Source organism: Lytechinus pictus, chromosome 2 (genome assembly GCF_037042905.1).
Source record: "Lytechinus pictus isolate F3 Inbred chromosome 2, Lp3.0, whole genome shotgun sequence".
Classification (NCBI taxonomy): domain Eukaryota; kingdom Metazoa; phylum Echinodermata; class Echinoidea; order Temnopleuroida; family Toxopneustidae; genus Lytechinus; species Lytechinus pictus.
In genome coordinates this window covers 26,837,033-26,856,160 of record NC_087246.1, presented here as the reverse complement: position 1 = coordinate 26,856,160, position 19,128 = coordinate 26,837,033, and the positions used below count along the sequence as shown (strand labels likewise).

General features: G+C 36.4%; 1 protein-coding gene across 1 annotated transcript; it reads left to right on the top strand.

Moving 5' to 3' along the window:
- The first annotated feature begins 2,141 nt into the window (after window positions 1–2,141).
- LOC129254482 (ribosome biogenesis protein bop1-B-like) lies at window positions 2,142–17,808 on the top strand. The gene is made up of 14 exons (XM_054892946.2): window positions 2,142–2,467; window positions 4,002–4,149; window positions 4,713–4,816; window positions 5,948–6,142; window positions 6,749–6,900; window positions 8,036–8,255; window positions 9,057–9,302; window positions 9,695–9,856; window positions 10,986–11,136; window positions 11,433–11,752; window positions 12,713–12,898; window positions 13,643–13,745; window positions 14,320–14,512; window positions 16,110–17,808. Exons 1-14 carry the CDS (start codon window positions 2,402–2,404, stop codon window positions 16,261–16,263), a joined length of 2,400 nt encoding a protein of 799 aa, XP_054748921.2. The 5' UTR covers window positions 2,142–2,401; the 3' UTR covers window positions 16,264–17,808.
- Window positions 17,809–19,128: the final 1,320 nt, after the last annotated feature.

The following is a 19,128-nucleotide window of genomic DNA, read 5'->3' as shown; positions in this document are numbered from 1 at the left end:
TTTCGGATGGTGACGTTAAAGGTCGGTCCCAGACGTAAATAATCATATCTGATTGATACACGTCTGACAAAACTCAAATACACACACATACACACGTCCCCCGAAATTGGAATTTTCAGCTCCGGCTGCTTTCGTTTCTGGAATTGGGATTTTTATAGTAGCCCCAGTCTCGGGCCTACAGCATAAAGGTCCTTATAGGCCTTCCCAAATGGACGTCATTACTATTCTTGTTTGTTCTCAGAGATTCTACCTAGTATTTTCACGAATCCGTTCCATATGCTCCATTTGTGTGTTGAGGCTTTAACCCCCCCCCCCCCCCCGCAGGAGTAAAGGGGGAGGGGTTTCAAGCTGAATGAAATGCCCGATGTTGATAACCAACAAAAAGGGTCTCCACCACCAATTTTAGGTCGTTTCCTACCCAAAAAATAATTGACAAGCAAAAAAAAGGGTCTTCAAAAAAAAAAATTAGGGGGTGCGGTTTTGGGTATTTCAAAAATCAAGGAGGGTTTCCCCTGTAACACCCCCCCCCCCCTTGCGTACGCCGCTGCTTTTTATTCACAAGCATAAAATACCAGATCATGCGAAAAGTTCCCCTTTTTATGTAGCTTTTTTAAATATAATATAATGGCAATTAATGCCTCGTGCCGGCCCTCTTCTGTATTATTGGCTACCAATATATTTCATAATATTGTCAGTATTATTTTATCCATGCAACCATGGACACATCTGGTCCTGCCCTCCCCCCCCACCCCCCCCCCCCCTTGTGAGCCAAAAAAATATTATAGGGAGTCGATGCGTGCACACGCAAAAGAGCACCTTTTTTTTTGCTTGTCGAGGCGGACATATAATTGGGAGTAGACCTTCACCTTTGGGGGGGTCGTTTATTTTTTTCTGTACAAAAATGCCATCTGCCCCTGGTCTACTTAGTGCAATTTATAGTGTGATAGGGTTTTTTGTTTAGATTAATATATTCATCAGACAGGAAGGAATATTTTCTCAGGGCATATAGTCATATTCGATCACATGAGCATGTGGCGGATCCAGGGGGCACATCCGACCCGTACGTCCCCCCCCCCCATTTGATCAAGAGCAATCATCCAATTGTAAATATGGCGTTCTTACACGAGTGTGCCCCCCTGTCAAAATCATTCAAATTTTATAATGGGAATATGTTGCAGGGGCCGCGGAATGGTTTTCAAAGTGGGGGGGGGGTGAGCCAAAAGTGGGGGACTGACTATATTCCCAAAATCACAACTATATGGTAATTTTTACGTTTTTGTACAAGGTTTTTTTTTAGTGGGGGCTAATAAAGGCCCCCCCCCCCCGCTTCTGCGGCCCCTCTGTTATTCATATACACAAGTGAGGACCTTTTTTTTTTTTGCTCGTCAAATTTTAAGTGCCTGGATAAAATGGCCTTCAATTTTTGATGAAAACCCTTTGATCAAGGGCAACACTCCAAATTTTTAATCAGTAAATATGACATTCTTTTACGAGGATGTCCCCCCGGTGCGCCCCCCCCCCCTTTCAAAAAAAAAATTATAATGGGAATATGTTGTTCATACGAGGACCTTTTTTTTTTGGCTTGTCAAATTTTCCTTGGGAAAATGTGCTCCCCTTTAGGCAAACTCCCGCCCTCCTGAATACATGTGCATACAGGATGAAACAATTACATCAGTTTTCAAGAAAATCTTCTGGATTTTTTCCCACTTTATTTTGCGCTCATGTTAGCCTCATGATGGTATTCATCTCTTTTTTTTTCTTTTTACTTTAACCCCAACAATAATTTTTTTAAAGCCAAATGAGAGAGAAAAAAACTATCCCTTCGGACTTGAGCGTTAACGCTTTGATGAATAGCATTGGGGACAAATTGCCGTTTGAGACAAATTAGACAATCATTTGTCCCCAATGGTATTCTTCACTTTAACGCTCGCCCGTATTTATGTATTGCCCTACTCTTTTAATTGATTAATCACGAGTTAACTTTGACTATTATTAAGATTTTCTTAGAATCAGTTGATATCACACCACTCTTGCACTTCCTTTACTCTCTATTACAATTACGATTGCACTTGCATAAGCTTCGATCCATTACTTATCTTGTCGATAACTAAAGTAAATGTGTAACCAAACATGATTATTCCAGAATAATATGAACTATATACCTGAGTTGGAATTATTTCCTCATGATGACATGCTTTCATCATCTTCTGTTTTGTTCTGTGTTTATACATTGTATCTGCATGTGTGTGAATCAGTGAAAATTATGGACAATAAATGTATTCAATTAATTCAATTCAATAATTGAAAAAAAATACAGTCTAAAAGACTAAAGACTTCAGACAGTATTGTTTTTTTCTTCTTCCTTTTTATACGGTACGGTATCTGCTAATGAGCATGCACGATGTCGGCTGCGACTTCAAGAAAGAGGCCCGCACGTGGCAAGGCAAATGATGACTTAGAAGAAAAGGTTAGTAGGATTTAGTTGAAATAATTGAATTTCAAAAGTAATGGAATGTGTTTGAACACTTGTATAAATGTAGAAAGAACGTGAATGAACGGAGTTACGATATTTGGAATGAGAAACTGACGGTGACCACTAAGGAGGCCATTCCCATTACCGATTATCGCGATTCTTGTGCACACAGATTACATAGGGATATCACGTTTCCGGGAAATCTCGTTCGAATCGCACATACACTAAACCGCCATGTAATGGTATGGTATGTTCATTCAGTCGGCTAGTCAGTGTGACTGTCAGTTTGAGCATGCCGTGGTGAGAGGTCTGACGTTTATTACCGTATACCAACTGTGCCCTACTTTGCTAGGCACTTCAGGTGAAAATTAGGAAAGGCTGTTCGAGCATGTTTTAATTATATGCTCACAATCAGTAGAGGCGCACGGCCAATATTGGAGACTGTCTCCAATGTGGGAGATTATCTCCAATATCAGAGACTTTTGTAAAGAATTTGGGTATCCAATTTCAGAGACAGTCTCCAGTTTTGGAGTCCAATTTCCTTTGTTTACATTTGCTGCAAAAGGATTACCTTGGCGGCAAATAAAAATGTGATAAGCAGATTCCTCATGAAAAATTACCCCTTTTCACCGTCTACTTTAAATATTCACCGTCTACTTTTGTTTTGATAAGGATTTTTGTTGTCAATCACACACAAAACAAATGGGCTTCTGACCTCAGTGAGACAAAATTTTGGGTGGAAAAAATCATGCTTTTGTTGGTGTTGTTTCTTTTGTCCTTTTGCAATGCAAGTCTCCAATGTGGGAGATTATCTCCCCTATTGGAGAGAGTCTCCCATATTGGCCGTGCGCCTCTACTGACAATAGGCTCAATATCTATGATTCATAAAACTGTTTGTTCCGACACCCAGAACTAGATTGTCATATCTTGATACAAAACTTTGTGGACAAAAGACGATTGCGTAATCTTATTATTCTCTTTGTTTTGGGCATGACACAGTTGTAATACATAGTCATACTCATAGCTTATAAATTATGGGGAATGTATTGTAGGACATGCTTTTCATTTAATCTTTTAAAAGCTTTTTGTGCAATCATTGCAATGATTTCGACATATTAAATAATGGTCTAGATACCTAATGTTAGTCATTGTTCATTATAGTTATACTTAATTTTCTACAGATTTTTAATATTCATAATTAGATCGAGAGTAACTGCATCTGTGCGTGACCGGGGGTTGGTGTGCGGCCGTTCAGCAGACTCAGCAATATTTCACTGAAATCACCAACACACTCTAGACATGTACACTACACATTCACTAACTCACTACTTAATCATCCGGCGACATGGGCAAAATCTCGAATAAAAAGTGAAATAAAAAGTGAAGTGAAAGTAGACAGTCCAAGGTAACAAGAGGCAGAAAAGCTTTATGCCTCTAGTCTCTACATCCACGCAATCCAAGTAAATGTTTGCGCACCTGCACCTAAATTTAATATTATTCTTTCTGTTTTTATTTTCTGTTGTTAAAGTTCAACTTGTTCGTAGATGCTCCTGCAGATGAGGAAGAGGATGATGACAGCACTGATTCCGATTTATCTCAAGAGAGTCTTACAGATAGTGAAGAAGGAGAATATGACCCCTTTCCAAATTTCAACGATAGTGATGGAGAGGATGAAGGTTAGTTTCCTTGTACCACTTCATGGAATAATATTTCCTTTTCAAATCATGTAAATGCCCCCTACACAAATACCTTTTTCTTGTGCAGTCAGTCTTGGAAAAATTTCCAATATATACCAGGAAAATTATTCCCTGCACATTTATCGTTCCCACTTCCCATATCAGGTGAAATGCATTTGAATACCTTTCCTCATCCTTCAATATTCTGCAATTATTTTCACCAGATAAAGCTTCGCATGCCTGGATAGCAAGTGCAATTAAAGCGAAGAAGCAGCCCCACCCACATAAAATGCATGGGGAATAAAGGTACCCCCCATGTAAAAAATTCCCCTTCCACCCACCCCCCCTCCCCCGATAAAGTGAAAGATAATCACAAATTTTTATTTGTTCCAATACAAAATATAGTTGGAAATGAGCAGGATTGGGTAAAGAGCCCCTGCAAAAGAAATATTGATCCCCCCACCCTGATGATTTTTTTTCTTAACATTACAGCTAGTCATTCATTCACCAATTGACAATCACTACTCAAACGATTGATTGTTTTGTAATTTTTTCCTCTGCAGACTTCAATCCCAGTGATGAGGATGATGAATCCTTTTCTGAGATGTCAGAAGAGGATGATACGAGTGAAGATGCCGATGATGAAGAAACTAAAGATGAACCTAAGGTAATCATGGTTTTTGTAATACAGTGTATATTGCCACAGTCTTCAACCTCTTTGTTGATTTTCTGTTTGGTCTCATCCCACAGGGATCAACCCTAGTACATCTTCAACCTGGTGGATGTTTCATAAAGCTGTTCGTAAGTTAAGAGCGACTGGTGATCCTTTCTTATGGTAAATGGTTTATTCATTGCGATGAATTAGCGCGTAAGAAAGGATTACCAGTCGTTCTTAAAGTCGCTCTTGAATTACGAATAGCTTTATGAAACAGCACCCTGTTTGTCTATTGTCTGCTAACCATTTAATCTGATTGTCTTTAAAGCCGATTTACCATTTTGTCTAATTTCCAGCTCAGCTCCATACCCTTTTTGTCTACTATCCACTTGGTCTAACACCACTTAATCTATATGATTAAAATGTTTATGAACCCAATTTTTGTTTTGACAAAGTGTAAGATAATAGGAAGTAGACAAAGTCAAAATTAGACCATCTGGGCATGAGACCAAAGAAAAGATCAAGGGAGTATTAGACCAAGTGATCATTATACCAAATGGTAATTAGATCTTCTAGTAGACCATGTGGATACAAACTCTTTTGTGTTTTGTCAGGAAGTTGCATTTCTTGGAATCCTGATGGAATAATAACATGTATCGGTGACCAAAAAATAAATTGAAAAATCAACAGATTATTTGCATATTTGAGACAAGGACACTTGCAGATGACATATATTTGAAGGATGTGAAGACATTTCACAATATATGAAATAGATTTAAAAAATATATATATTTTATCAGAGTAATTACTGATATATTTCTTTTGTGCTTGGCTCTGGCAGGTATTCCAAAGAAAATACATATACCTGTATTGAGGGAGATAATTTGTATTCAGTGCTTTCCACTATGAAAATCACTTTGTAAATTAACTAATTGTTGGTCTTAAAGATTTCTAAGCATATCTAAAGAGACTGTTCAGTTGATAAAGTTAGTTTCTGCTCTTTGTATGGTTAAATAGTAGATTTCATACCATTTCATATAAAAGATGTTTACTGCTTAATGCAAACCCTCAGTTTGGTCACTGAATATACTTACATATAAAACCAATGACATACAAATTACTTCTCTTTTCTAACTGTCACAGACACTCCTGAATAAAGGGAAGCAGCTGAAGAAAGGCAAAAGGCAAGAGCTTAATAGAAAGAAGGTAGCCAAGAACAACGATGATGTCACTGACAATTCCTTGAGATCAGCTGTTGCAGGGGAATCCCCCAAAGAACCCTTGGACAACCAACCACCTCAGAGCAATGAATATGACTTTGATTCATCAGATGAAGAGGTTTGTTTTCTCAACATGTAATTTCCATCCAATATCCAGTGAAATTGAATTAATTTGTTGACTACTAAATTTTGAAATTCCTACAGACTTTGCACAGGGACCACCTGGTTCTGGCAGTTAATGAATTAAGAATATTCCCTTTGGTGTTTTCATTGGGGGGGGGGGGGGCTGGGGGTAAAATCATATGCTTGGATGGTATGGGTAGTGGTGTAATAGGAAAGATAAATACTGAAAATGTCATCAGGATATAAATAAATTTGAATTAGAATGGAGTTGAACTCCTTGTTTTGTTCTCAATTCGGAATCTTCATATTTAAAAAGATCTAAAGGAGGTACATACTATGGTAGAAGTTGAATTCACAATGTGAAAATAAAATGAAAGAGTCTGAGTTTCATCAAATCTACTTTGGACTTTAATAATGTAAACCATGACTGTTTCATTTATTAATTATTTGTCTTCACAGTGTTCACCAGGCACTCTTGATTACATATTTATATAATATTTTTCTCTTGCTGCCTTTGTGTAGAAGTTGTGTAGGAATATTTATAAAATGGCCATTTTATCTCCATGTGCTGTTACGCCTGAATTTCTCTTTGATCATACAGGACATAAGGAACACAGTAGGGAATATCCCCATGGAGTGGTATGAAGGTTACAAGCATCTTGGATACGATGTCAAAGGTCAACGGATAGTCAAACCAGAAGGAAGAGATAAACTAGATGAATTCCTCAACAAGATGGATAACCCCGATTATTGGTTAGAATTCATTCTCATCCTCTCATAAACAAGACTTGTAAACCACCACTTATTGTAGATTATTTATTATGTAAGACGTATGAGGTGTATTTTTAAAGGAAAATATCAATTTTTTGTGATTCATTGAGTCATATGAAAGGTATGATGAGAAAGGTTAAAGTTTGGCCAGAAAAAAAAACAACAGTTATTGCTATTTGAAAAATTAGATCGCTGAGACTATGTATATTTCAAATTGGCAATTTGATGAGTAAATTGTGACAAGTGGTATGGACAACTCTCCCATATGTCATAAACTTAATTATCGTGAATTTGTAGTTTGCTCATATAAGCACTTAAATCTTCAGGATGGTATTCCAAATGTAATATAGATAGCATACTGTATTTGTACATAGAGAAAGAAATGCTGAGTAAAACATTTTAAAAGATTGCATTTTTGAGGAAGAGGGTGATTATAGGAGGCTTGTCTTGATAGACAGCTTGGTAAAGATGTCGGTAACTGATTCTGTTTTTGGGGTTAAAAGGAGGACTGTCTTTGATTAAAAGCTTGATAAGATTGTTGATAAATTGATCGTGTTTGGGGGTTCATTGGATTACTGTCTTTGATAGAGACAAGGTACAGTTGAGGCCAGAAGTTTACATACACCCAGGAAATTCAAAGAAAAGTTGAAACTTGCCAAACATAAAATTTACTGTATCTTATAAAATATTTGTGCTATCATGACAAATTTGATATCAAACAAATGATTATTTCATGCTCTTCATCACATTGCTTTGTCATTAGGAGATGAAAAATATTTAGGTGTCATTTTTTCCCCAAAAATCTTCATATTTTAGACAAATTAAAGATAAAAACAACAAACAATAGAATACATTTGTCACAAATATTACTTTTTTATTCTTCAAAGATTTTCCATCTGAAATATAGTTATATCCCAACGGAATCTTAATCATGTGAAAAAGCTTAATACGATCTTTCACTTGATACCAAATTTGTCATGGTAGTATTTATATTTCTGAAGATTTAGTAAATTTTATGATGTTTGGCAAGCGAACAAATTTCACTGAATTCCATGGGTGTTTGTAAACTTTTGGCCTCAACTGTATATGTTGGTATCCGTTTTGTAATCGTTTATAGGAAGACTGTCTTTGATAAGAAGCTTGGTAAAGATGTGGTGCTCAGTGAAGAACAGTTATTGACCATTCAACGAATCCAACGAGGCTTCTATCCCGAGACGACCTTTGACCCGTATGAACCTTACATCGATCATTTCACTTACGAGAAGATGATCCATCCAGTCACCCGGAGACCGGCTCATAAACGAAGCTTTATTCCTTCACTCACTGAGAAAGACAAGGTAAAACTGTTTCCTGCTTATTCTGATTTAATGTGATGAATTTTAAACTAATCAATGTATTAACATTTTCCCTCATGTGATGCATTTGTGATTACGCCTTTTGGTATTTCAGTATGTGTTGGCGAAGTCTGGCGCATTGCACGTTAGTTACTAACTTTGTAGCAACATTGCCATCCAATGGTGACTTTCACGAGATCATTGACCTTGATTGGCTGTAAAGTATTGTTACCATGGGATGGCAAAGTTACTATAATAGAAACTTAAGTGCAATAAGGTCCCGGTGAATTAGCATGGTAAACCAACCATGCAATGAACACCAAACTTGTTATGAAGCTGCATTTGGAATATAATGCCTTTTAGTCTGTTGAAACTATCATTAAAAAGTGTCCATCTTCATTTTAATATGTAATGTCCCCCTTTCCAATACCAGTATCTAGTGATTTGAAATTTTTTATTTTTTTTTGTAGTTAGTTGTGGTTGATTATCTCTAAATGAATGATTGTGCATTGGTAGTAAAATGTATAATACAAAAAAATATTTCAAATTGTCTGAGGTATGTGAAGCAATTACCATTCTCTTTTGATTTGTAGAAAATCACATCCTCCGGAGATAAAATTTATTACAATTTCACCGTCATTGTCATGACTGTGTACAAGACAAATGTTGATGTCGCTCTTTATTGGGATATCAATAAATATGATTGATGACATCATTCAAAATCGAGCATTTAATGATGGATATATTAGACTCTTTACTGTTGAGTGATGAATAAACTTCATCCTTATTTCCTATTATCCATAGGTTAGCAAGTTGGTTCATGCAATAAAAATGGGTTGGATGAAACTACCCAGTGAGCTAGAAGCTGAAAGAAAGAAGAAAGAGGAAGAAGAAAAGAGAGGACCAAAGTTTTACGATATGTGGGGTAAAGATGACGAGACCAAGATCACCAAGCGTCATCATGCTCACATCGCTGCTCCGAAGATGAAACTCCCGGGTCATGAAGAATCTTATAATCCGCTTCCAGAATATCTTCCAACTGAAGAAGAGGTAAGTTTGTTAAGATCTTATTTGTTTATTATAATACTACTACTAAAAATGATATTGATAATAAATAATTGAAAAATTTATAGGACCCTTTGTACTGGTGTTTCAAATGGTGTTTTTAATGGTAATCTAATGACTTGTAAATAACAGTAAAAAGAATACATTTTTGAAAATATAAGAATTGTCTTTTTCCTGTGTATTGTGAAACCCAAGACTGCTGAATTATCTTCAGAGGTGTTGTGGCTACCCATATGATAACATTTGGTTGCTAATTAGAAATTTTGATGTACACTTTACATATTCAATATATAAAGTACCCTTTGGAAAGGAAAGGGGTGGGGGGGTAATTTTCAGACTTTCGATTTTTTTTTTTTTTTTTTTTTTTTCTTGTACAGATCCTTGCTTGGAATGAACAAGATGCTGATGAAAGAAAGATTGACTTCGTTCCAAAGAAATACGACTGTCTTCGGAAGGTGCCTTACTATCCCCGCTTCATTCAGGATCGGTTTGAGAGATGCTTAGATCTGTATCTATGTCCTAGGCAGAGGAGAATGAGGGTGAGGAAAAATATAGCACTGGTCTTTTTGATTGATTGATCGATATTATTTCTCATGATAAAAAACAATACAAAATATATACATTCAAAGAATAAAAAAGTTAATAATTGAATTCATAGTGAACAGGTATATGAATTTGAAATCATAAAACTTCTAAGAGAAATATGGGAAAAACCAAAAAGCTACAAGGAGCGTGAAAGGGGTTATTCCCAGTGAAAGGGGTTATTACCCTTATTTAAAAAAGATGGACATCTTATCTCTACTTTCATACTTTTGCTGAAATGCAATTGCTTTGCAGTGATGTTATTGTGATCAAAGTTAAAGGTTACTTCCACATTACCTTAAAAAAACAAATACAATTTATAGAATGAGCATATCAAATCAGAAGAAAAAATGATGATTTAGGATGTCAGTGAAGAAATCTATCAATTCTGTGTTTCCATTTCTTTATACGTTTTTTAAGGTTTTCAGAATCATATCATGTCAAGCTGAAACGTTTATGATGCTTTCCAACCTGTTTGTGTCCAAAATAAGTTATTCCTTCGGCAATTCCCCAAATAATATTATACGTCTGACCCCATTTTTCCATTCTGACTTCACCACATGAATTGCCGAGCCATTGTCATTTGAGAACATTACACCCTTTCACATGAACTTGAAAAGGAAACAAATATCATTTCAAGAGGATCCCACCACATGTATCTTTGGAGCGTTTCATGAAAGGATTTGTGGACGTTTTATCTCACAAGTCCTGTTTTATCCGAAGGTTGCCATAGTAACATTGCTTCTCAGCCAATCAAATTCAAGGAGAGTTGTCAGATCTGACAGCTTATTATCAGATGAAAAATGTTAATAAAACACCCCCAGATGTACATACTATATGGAGTTGCTCACTGGTCAATCCAGAAAAGGGAATGAAAAGTAATAAGTATTTTATTGTTGTCGTTGTTTTCATGTAAGGCAACCATTGGATTGAACAATTTCAAACCTTACTTGTAGGTCAATGATGATAATAAGAATAATATCACAGGTCACAAAGGTCTAAAGAGTCATTGTTTATCAGAAAGTTTGATCTTGTGATAACAGGATGACTGTTAAAGAAATTCACTCTGTAATTTTTCTTTTGTAGGTTCAAGTTGAGCCAGAAGAGCTACTTCCTCAGCTTCCAAGACCAAAGGATCTTCAACCTTTCCCAACCACTCAAGCTGTTGTATATGAAGGTCATAAGAGCTATGTCAGGTCCATCAGTACGGACCCCTCAGGACAATGGTTTGTCTCAGGTATGAGCATCATAAAAATGAACCGTTTTCTCCTAAATATTGTTTAAGTTAAGTTTGTGCTGTTCATACTTGTTTTAATATATTTCCTACCTTGATATTGACTGAGTTTAATGGGCAATATGTAAAATTAGATTAAGGAATGAAAACGTACACCACTACAGGGGAGATTAATTTTATAGTATCTTGAGAGTTGTTAGTAGCATTGTCCTTTTGGGCAGACATAATTTTTCTTGCCTGTTGTGACTTTTAGTTGATTGTTTTATCTGATATATGGCACTTCTTTGATTGTACAACAGGTTCAGATGACAAGACGGCAAGATTCTGGGAGGTGTCTACAGGACGGTGCATGAAGACCATTGAGCTGCCAGATACTGTCCTCAACGTTGCCTGGTGTCCAAACCCAGCTGTTTGTCTGGTAGCCGTGTGTGCAGAGAACAGTATCTACATCATCAACCCCCATCTTGGTGATAAGATGGTTGCTTCAGGAACGGACAGGTTGATAGATGGATACGAGAGACCGGAGGAACTGAGGACGTCACCCCTGGTAGAGTGGATTGTGGTGGAAGATGAGGAGAAGAAGGAAGAAGGATTCAGGTTACAGCTCAAACATTTCAAGGTGAGTATGTCAATATAAAAGTTCTGATGGAAGTTGCAGGATGTATCCTTGGACATTAGGTCAGATTATATTCCGCATACTAAGAATCTTTCTATAGGATTTGTCAAAAGTCAATCACGTGATAAAGGGTCGTTTAACCATCTATCATCACTCGTGATGATGGAACTTATATGTTTTGCTGCTCACTTAAGCCCATAAGGTCATAATCAATGTGTTATGAATTGCACATTATTTTGATGATATTGCAGGATGTTTCCTTGGGTATAAGGTGAGACTGATACAGAATCATTTGGCATTCTTTAGTGCGAAGTATCTTGCAGGAAATTTGGATGACTACATCTGGGCCCCGTAACACAAAGCTTAGAGATGAATAGCAAATATGAAAGAACACTTCTGATTGGTTCCTGGTCGGTATTTTGAGCCAAATGCGCCTGTAAAATTGATCTTGATTGGTCAGTTCATTTAGCGATTGATCGCTTATCTTAGTGTTAAGGAGCCCTGGACCCTGTAACACAGCTTTTTATTTGATCGTAAGGCTGATAAATTTGATAACATTGATCATTATATTCTATAAAGCATACAAATTAACTTTACAATCAATTGCTAAGCTTGTGTTACAGACCTCAATTTACTAGAATAATGATTGATCATTGTGAAATGTCATGGAAACAATGAAAGCGTACCAGTAGAAAAGGGTTGTAAATTTAGAATACCAAATTGAAAAAAAAAACCTCCTTATTCGTCATATATAGTTAAGTACATTAACTATATTTATAAATATGTTGATTTTTAATTTAAACAGCAATTACCAGTTGTTTGTATACAAGCTTGGAAATAAGTAAGAAACTTGTTGTGAAAATGAAATATGAATGAGTGCTGTGATCTTAAATATGGGATATTGATTGACTGTCATCAATTCAAGAGTAAGTGATGAGAATCAATTGAATGTTTGTAATGCAGGGAGTGAAGCAGGTCACGTGGCACGGTAAAGGAGATTATTTCTCCGCTGTGATACCAGACGGTGGAAACTCATCCGTTCTAATCCATCAACTATCCAAGAGAAGATCGCAAACTCCATTCAGGAAGAACAAAGGACTGGTCCAATGCGTAGCCTTTCATCCTACTAGACCATTCTTCTTTGTTGCAGTAAGATTGTGATTATGTTATATGCTGTTTTGATATTGCTGCTATTAAATAACCCCTTTTCGCTCTGGACAAAGAAAAGAAATAGGGAAACACAATTACAGGGTTTAACGATTAAAAACTAGAAAACTGCATACACCATATGAAAATAATATTAGAATGGGTCAATGGATAGGTTGACACATTTCTTGGGTGAGGTTAGCATCAGGGAATTATTTGTATTGTTCGAAACATCTGTGGGTCAGGTGAAAACTGTTATAATGAACTACCTAATTATTTTCATGTTATATAAGAAGAGTATTATACTAAAAAAATCCACTTGAAAGGATTATCTTTATATACATTCATATTCATGTCAAGATGTGACTGCTGACATGAAAAATGTTCAGACAAAATATTTAGGTATTATAGATTTAAGAATCATAAATTTTGTTTTCTTGCCTTTGATTCTCAGCAGACTTGAGTTGATTTCTTATCATTGTGGTTATTACGAAACAGAGCATACAAATGTGTCGATGCGTCATAATTAATGTCTTCCAATCACTGAGACAAGTTCTTGCACAATCCTATCTGACAAACATTCTAAATTTTGTAGTATTAATCAACTGAAAAATCAGCTTTCTGTTACAATTTTGGTAATCAGAATTTATCATTGATTGGATCTGGGGGGGGGGGGGGGGTTCTCCCACCCCTGATCATTAATCATTAATGTTTTTGATGATGTCTTGTTTTTTTTTAATATTTCAGACACAACGTTTCATCCGTGTGTATAATCTGTTGAAGCAAGAACTGACTAAGAAGCTTATATCCAGTGCTAAGTGGGTTTCCAGTATTTCAATACATCCAGCAGGTAAGAAGATTGGAGTCTTGCGTTTGGCCAACTTGTGATATTTCTTGCCAAAAGAGTAAGACCTAAATCCTTGAGCTCCAATAATGCCCGTTCCACATAAAATCCTGATATGAGGAGACTTCAAGTGTGGAATGCCTCTGTCAGTCTCGCCTGCATTACGCGATTCAATGTAGCAGCCGTGCTGATTTTAAAACCAACTAATATCCCCCAAGCAAATTCATTTAACAATGTAATGCTAATGTCGTTGGCCTCATATGACTTTTGACCTTTGCAAAGTGACCTGTAATTTCATTCATCTATTTGCAGATACCTGATAATTCTTTTTTCGCTGTTAGATAATAGCACCTATGTCTTGATTCTGCTATGCAGGCATATCAGAAATGTGTGTTCTGGTCATGGAACACTTCAAGTATTATTCTAAGGGCCTTGCATTGTTGTCTATATGTGGCAAACAGATGGATAAGTGATAGCCATTAATGGAAATTAGTTTTGTATGATATGATTTCTATTTCATCCTAACAGGTGTTATTCAATTACCATCATTTCATTTTTTATTCGTTCTTTTCTCTGATAGGTGACAATGTATTAATAGGAAGCTACGATTGCCGGGTATCATGGTTTGACATGGATCTATCTACTAAACCATACCAGACACTCAGACATCATAGGAAAGCTGTGAGGCAAGTCAACTACCATCATCGTTATCCACTCTTTGCTTCGGCATCAGACGACGGCGTTGCCTTGATATTCCACGGCCAAGTCTACAAGTAAGTATTGAAACAGGACAACGGCAAACTTGGTTACCTTGTCAGAAGTCAAGAGCTGCGTCTTGTGTGCGAAAATCCCGCAAGCAGGCTTTTATTACCAATTCTCACAATTCATCATACGCAAAACAATGGGGAATGCAGGAAAGCAGCCAAGCAAAGCCAGAAAGTGCCTTTATCGTGTGATTCCTGCAAAAAGACTTTTGACGAGGTACCTTACCCAAAGATATTATAGGGGGAAGATCGGACACTTCGGAGATTTTTTGAAACGCTTGGTAAATGCTCATGGGGAAGGACGCGCACTAGCCTTGAGTAAGTAAACCTTCACACATCGGCACGCTTCTGTGTATAAAACATATGGGGAAATTGAGAGAGGGGATTTGGGGAGGGCTCAAGGGCAGTGTATGGGAATAATTCCATCTTTTATTACCCAGAAAACTCTGAAATATGTTCATCTCTAATTTAAGAAAAAATATTTGAAGAAAAAAAATCTTAAAATGTGATAATCGTCTATTCCTTCACCCCTTCACCATTTCTCTCATATGTTTTGTACACAACCAGATCGCGATATGCAAAGGTCAAAAGAGGTTGTTACTTAATCAACGCTGTAAGGCACTTTTCCCAAGCGTTTCATTGTGCGCACTATGTACTGTCCGATCTGCCCCTTGTAGTATCTTTGCCTTACCGCATGGCTTGTGACCCTTTCTTGTGCATAAGTGATACCCCCATGGTCCCTGTTTCAACAAAATGGAAGTACCCGAATTGAAATTTTTTTAGTAATGAACATTGCATTCAGATGCTTGTGAACAACAAGTATTATCAAAGATGAGAATTCAACCTTTCAAACAAATTTTCATCTTTTCACACTCAATTTGTTTTTTACCGTGTAGATGGGGTAGTAACGGCAGCGCGGAAGTGGAAGTCCATTCTCACGAACGTCCGCGCTGCCAATACTACCCATCTACGCCGAGTCACCACTAGTCTGAAGAAGCCTTCAGAAACGAGTAGCCGAAAGCTCACAGGGTAAAAACCAAAGTGATTGTAAAGAGATGAAAATTTGTTTGAATTGATTTCTACCAGTCAGATGAATCTTTACGGATATCGAGAATTCAACCTTGATTGATGGGAATAAAAATGACTGGAAATCTCATGTAGAAAGAAAGATTTTGGTATCAAAGGTCAACGATGATCTTTTGTTTTTTATTATAAGAATACCTATATGCTGTTGTGGCATGAAATTTGACATACAGATGATTCTCTATATCATATCTCTTGGGACTAAAGAAATTTGTTCAACTTATGATGAAATTTGACATACAGATGATTCTAACTATATAAAATCTCTTAAAGCCGAAGAAATTTGTTCAACTTATGTCAAAATTTGAAATACAGGTGAATCTAACTATTTAAAATCTCTTGCGACGGAAGAAATTTGTTCAGCTTATGACGAAATTTGATGTAGAAAAACAACATTTTGCATATTTCATTCTGAAAAAAGCTTTGCCTTGGGGGGATTATTACTGTTTTGGACAGTTGACTTATTTAAATTCTAGTGTATTTCCTAATGTCCACTCCATGTTATATTTTTTTTTCTGTGCAGTGATCTACTTCAGAACCCACTGATAGTACCAGTCAAGGTTCTACGAGGTCACGTCATAACAAACGGTCTGGGTGTCCTTGCTTGCGAGTTCCATCCCAGTCAGCCATGGATATTAACTGCTGGAGCGGATGCAACCATTAGACTCTTCACATGATGACCGTGTCTTGGAGTGGCGGATCCAGCGAGGTTTGATAGATGAAATACCATTTCACAGACCATACTACTTGTGCACAATGGTGGACCCATCCAGAGTATTGTGTTTTATCTGGCAGCATGGATCCATCCATGGTGTCCTGGATTTTGAGTCCTATCTTGTGAGACACAGCTAGTCAACCGTGGATATAAACGGCTGGAGCGGATGCAACCATCGGGCTCTTTACGTGATGATTGTGTCTTGGATCTTTCACGTGGTGACACTTGTTCAAACAAATATTCTGTATTTTTATTCCTCAATCACATTTGCTCTACGGCGGCCGTACGGCAAGTCGAAAGCAACCTTTTTTCTAATAGCTACATATAGGTGGTGTAAATAGAAATGAATTAAATGGCTGTTTTTGACTCGCCGTACGGTTGCAGTAGAGCAAATGAGACTGATGTATTACAATGATCATAAATGGACATAATATGCAGTACTCGAGCCAATTCCTGGACAGAAATATCCCAAATATGTCCTGGGCCCAGTCGCATAAATGGTACCATTAAAATAACTTCCATGACATCCTTGATTTTGATCAGCTGTGGATTATTGTCGCCCCTCAGGAAAAAAAGCTTTCAGTCTTCTGTGAATTACATGTATCCTGTTCAAGCATGCTGCTGTCATTCGTTAATAAATATATCCATAGATGGCACGTAAAATCCATCAGTGAAGGGATCAATCAATCGTATGTATACCACTGGAACACACATGTACAATAATAGTAATTCAATGTCATGGAACCCTGATCTGCATGCCCCTATTACATATTATGCTTGAACCGTAGCCCTAGTAAGGTTTAAGCCGTGGGTCATGCCTTTTGGATGTGAAAGTAAATTATACTTTTTAGACTGCCGTCGTCAACATTGTAATTTAGTTTTTGAAATGTCATCATAACTTAGAAAGTATATGGACCTAGTTCATGAAACTTGGACATTATGGTATCAAGTATTACTGAACATCCTGCCTGGTTTCAGGTCACATGACCAAGGTCAAAGGTCATTTAGTGTCAGTGAACTTACCGGTAGATCATCTTGAGTATTCAATATCGGAACTGTAACCAAGGTTAAGTTTTTTAATTGTCCTCATAACTTAAGTTCATCATCGTAACTTAAGTTCATGGATCTGGTTCATGAAACATAGACATAAGGTTAATAAAGTACCACCAACTGTTTTGCACAAGTCTTCGGCACATGATCAAGGTCAAAGGTCATTTAAGGTCAATCAATTAGTATTTTATTATCATATGAATGTTTCTTTTCTGAATAATTATTAGTTGTTTTCAAAGTCAGCACTGCTGCTATATTGAATCACATAGCAACAAGCATTGGAAAAACAGTCCACCTTGCACAAGTTCATTTCTACTTGTACTTGCAAGATAGCTACCATGCAAGATTTCTGGTAATCCTCATCTTGTCTACTTGTTTTAACGAATACTTTTGTACATAATACTGTGACTGCAGTAAATGTAAAGAAAACAGAAGAAATAAAATGCAATATATTCAATTTTGTATTGTGTTTAATTTGTAGAAAATAAATACTATTAATTTTAAAAACAAAATATACACTGTAAAACAAATATTTGCACATTTGATAACATGTTGGCAAATATTGTCAGAGATACAGATTAAATGGTCTGAAATTGCAACTGATTTTATGAACCTTCTGGCATATGGATTTCCATTAAATTTCTGATTTGAATGTGCTTTAAACCCTACAAAACCCCTGTTCTGAAATTGCAAAGCCAGGAAGGGGTTGATATGTTCGTCCCCTCCTGGCTCCAGATCCCAGCTGTTGCTTGCGCAAAGGTGACCAAAAAAAGGCAAGTACCTTGATCGCAACATTATCTCTGAAGTTTTATAGTTAATTTACCGAAATTACTCAAATTTATTATGCTAATATCAGAATTCATTTGTAATCAAGATAATGCTCTCTTCTTATAAAATGTATAGTATAACTTGGTAGTATACAATTTTTTCCTATGTTTACTTTATAAAACTTACATCCTTTATAAAGTATTTTAGTCTTTTTATACCCTCGCAATGTGGACCGTAAACATGTAGTTTTCCTAGCAAAATATATGAACCATTTTCTCATTATTTTAGTGTTTTTGACATCCCTTATTACGTTACGTGCCCTATCTTGAAAAAGATCCTTTTAACATGTTTTTTTTTGGGGTCACGCATGGTATCCACTCGTCAATGGAAGTGGCCCACCCTGGGATAATGATTCATTTATGAATTTTGGCTCCATATATTATTTACATTGGATCTGACATGAATTCATGTTTTTGAGCAACTTTGTGTCCAACATGGACTACAAATTGTGTAACTTCGGAACTGTACCCGGGCGTTCAAAATTTGGTCTTAAAATTTGCACCAGATAAGAAATCATTCATGAAACATTGATCCCTTTGCATAACAGATTCATCTAAAAAAATGGATTGATATGGAGATTTAAACTTTCCTTTACTAAAAATTAAGACTTGTGTGAATTCAGACCACTCAGTCAAATACTGTCAATGAATAAGACACAGATGAAATCAACTTCTAAACTTAAATTTGGTTAATTGCCATTGACAACATAAAATCATCAAATATATCAATATGTATCATCACAAAAATGCGCAAGATACTGCTTTGTATAAAAAATGAAATCACTATTCAGGTAACCTGCATCCATATACTAAATTAAAAAATCACATGTCGATTTCTGCAAATAAATTTAATTTATTTGAATTCCATCACAGTGCAAGCAAATATAATTTCAACTCCTGACGTGAAACCTAATTATAACAAATGTCGGGTAAAATTGTAAAGATCAGGA

Coding starts and splice junctions, on each gene's coding strand:
- LOC129254482 (XM_054892946.2), top strand. CDS start 2,402: ATGTCGGCTGCGACTTCAAGAAAGAGGCCCGCACGTGGCAAGGCAAAT. Junction 8,256..9,056: donor CACTCACTGAGAAAGACAAG/GTAAAACTGTTT, acceptor TATTATCCATAG/GTTAGCAAGTTGGTTCATGC. Junction 12,899..13,642: donor GACCATTCTTCTTTGTTGCA/GTAAGATTGTGA, acceptor TTAATATTTCAG/ACACAACGTTTCATCCGTGT.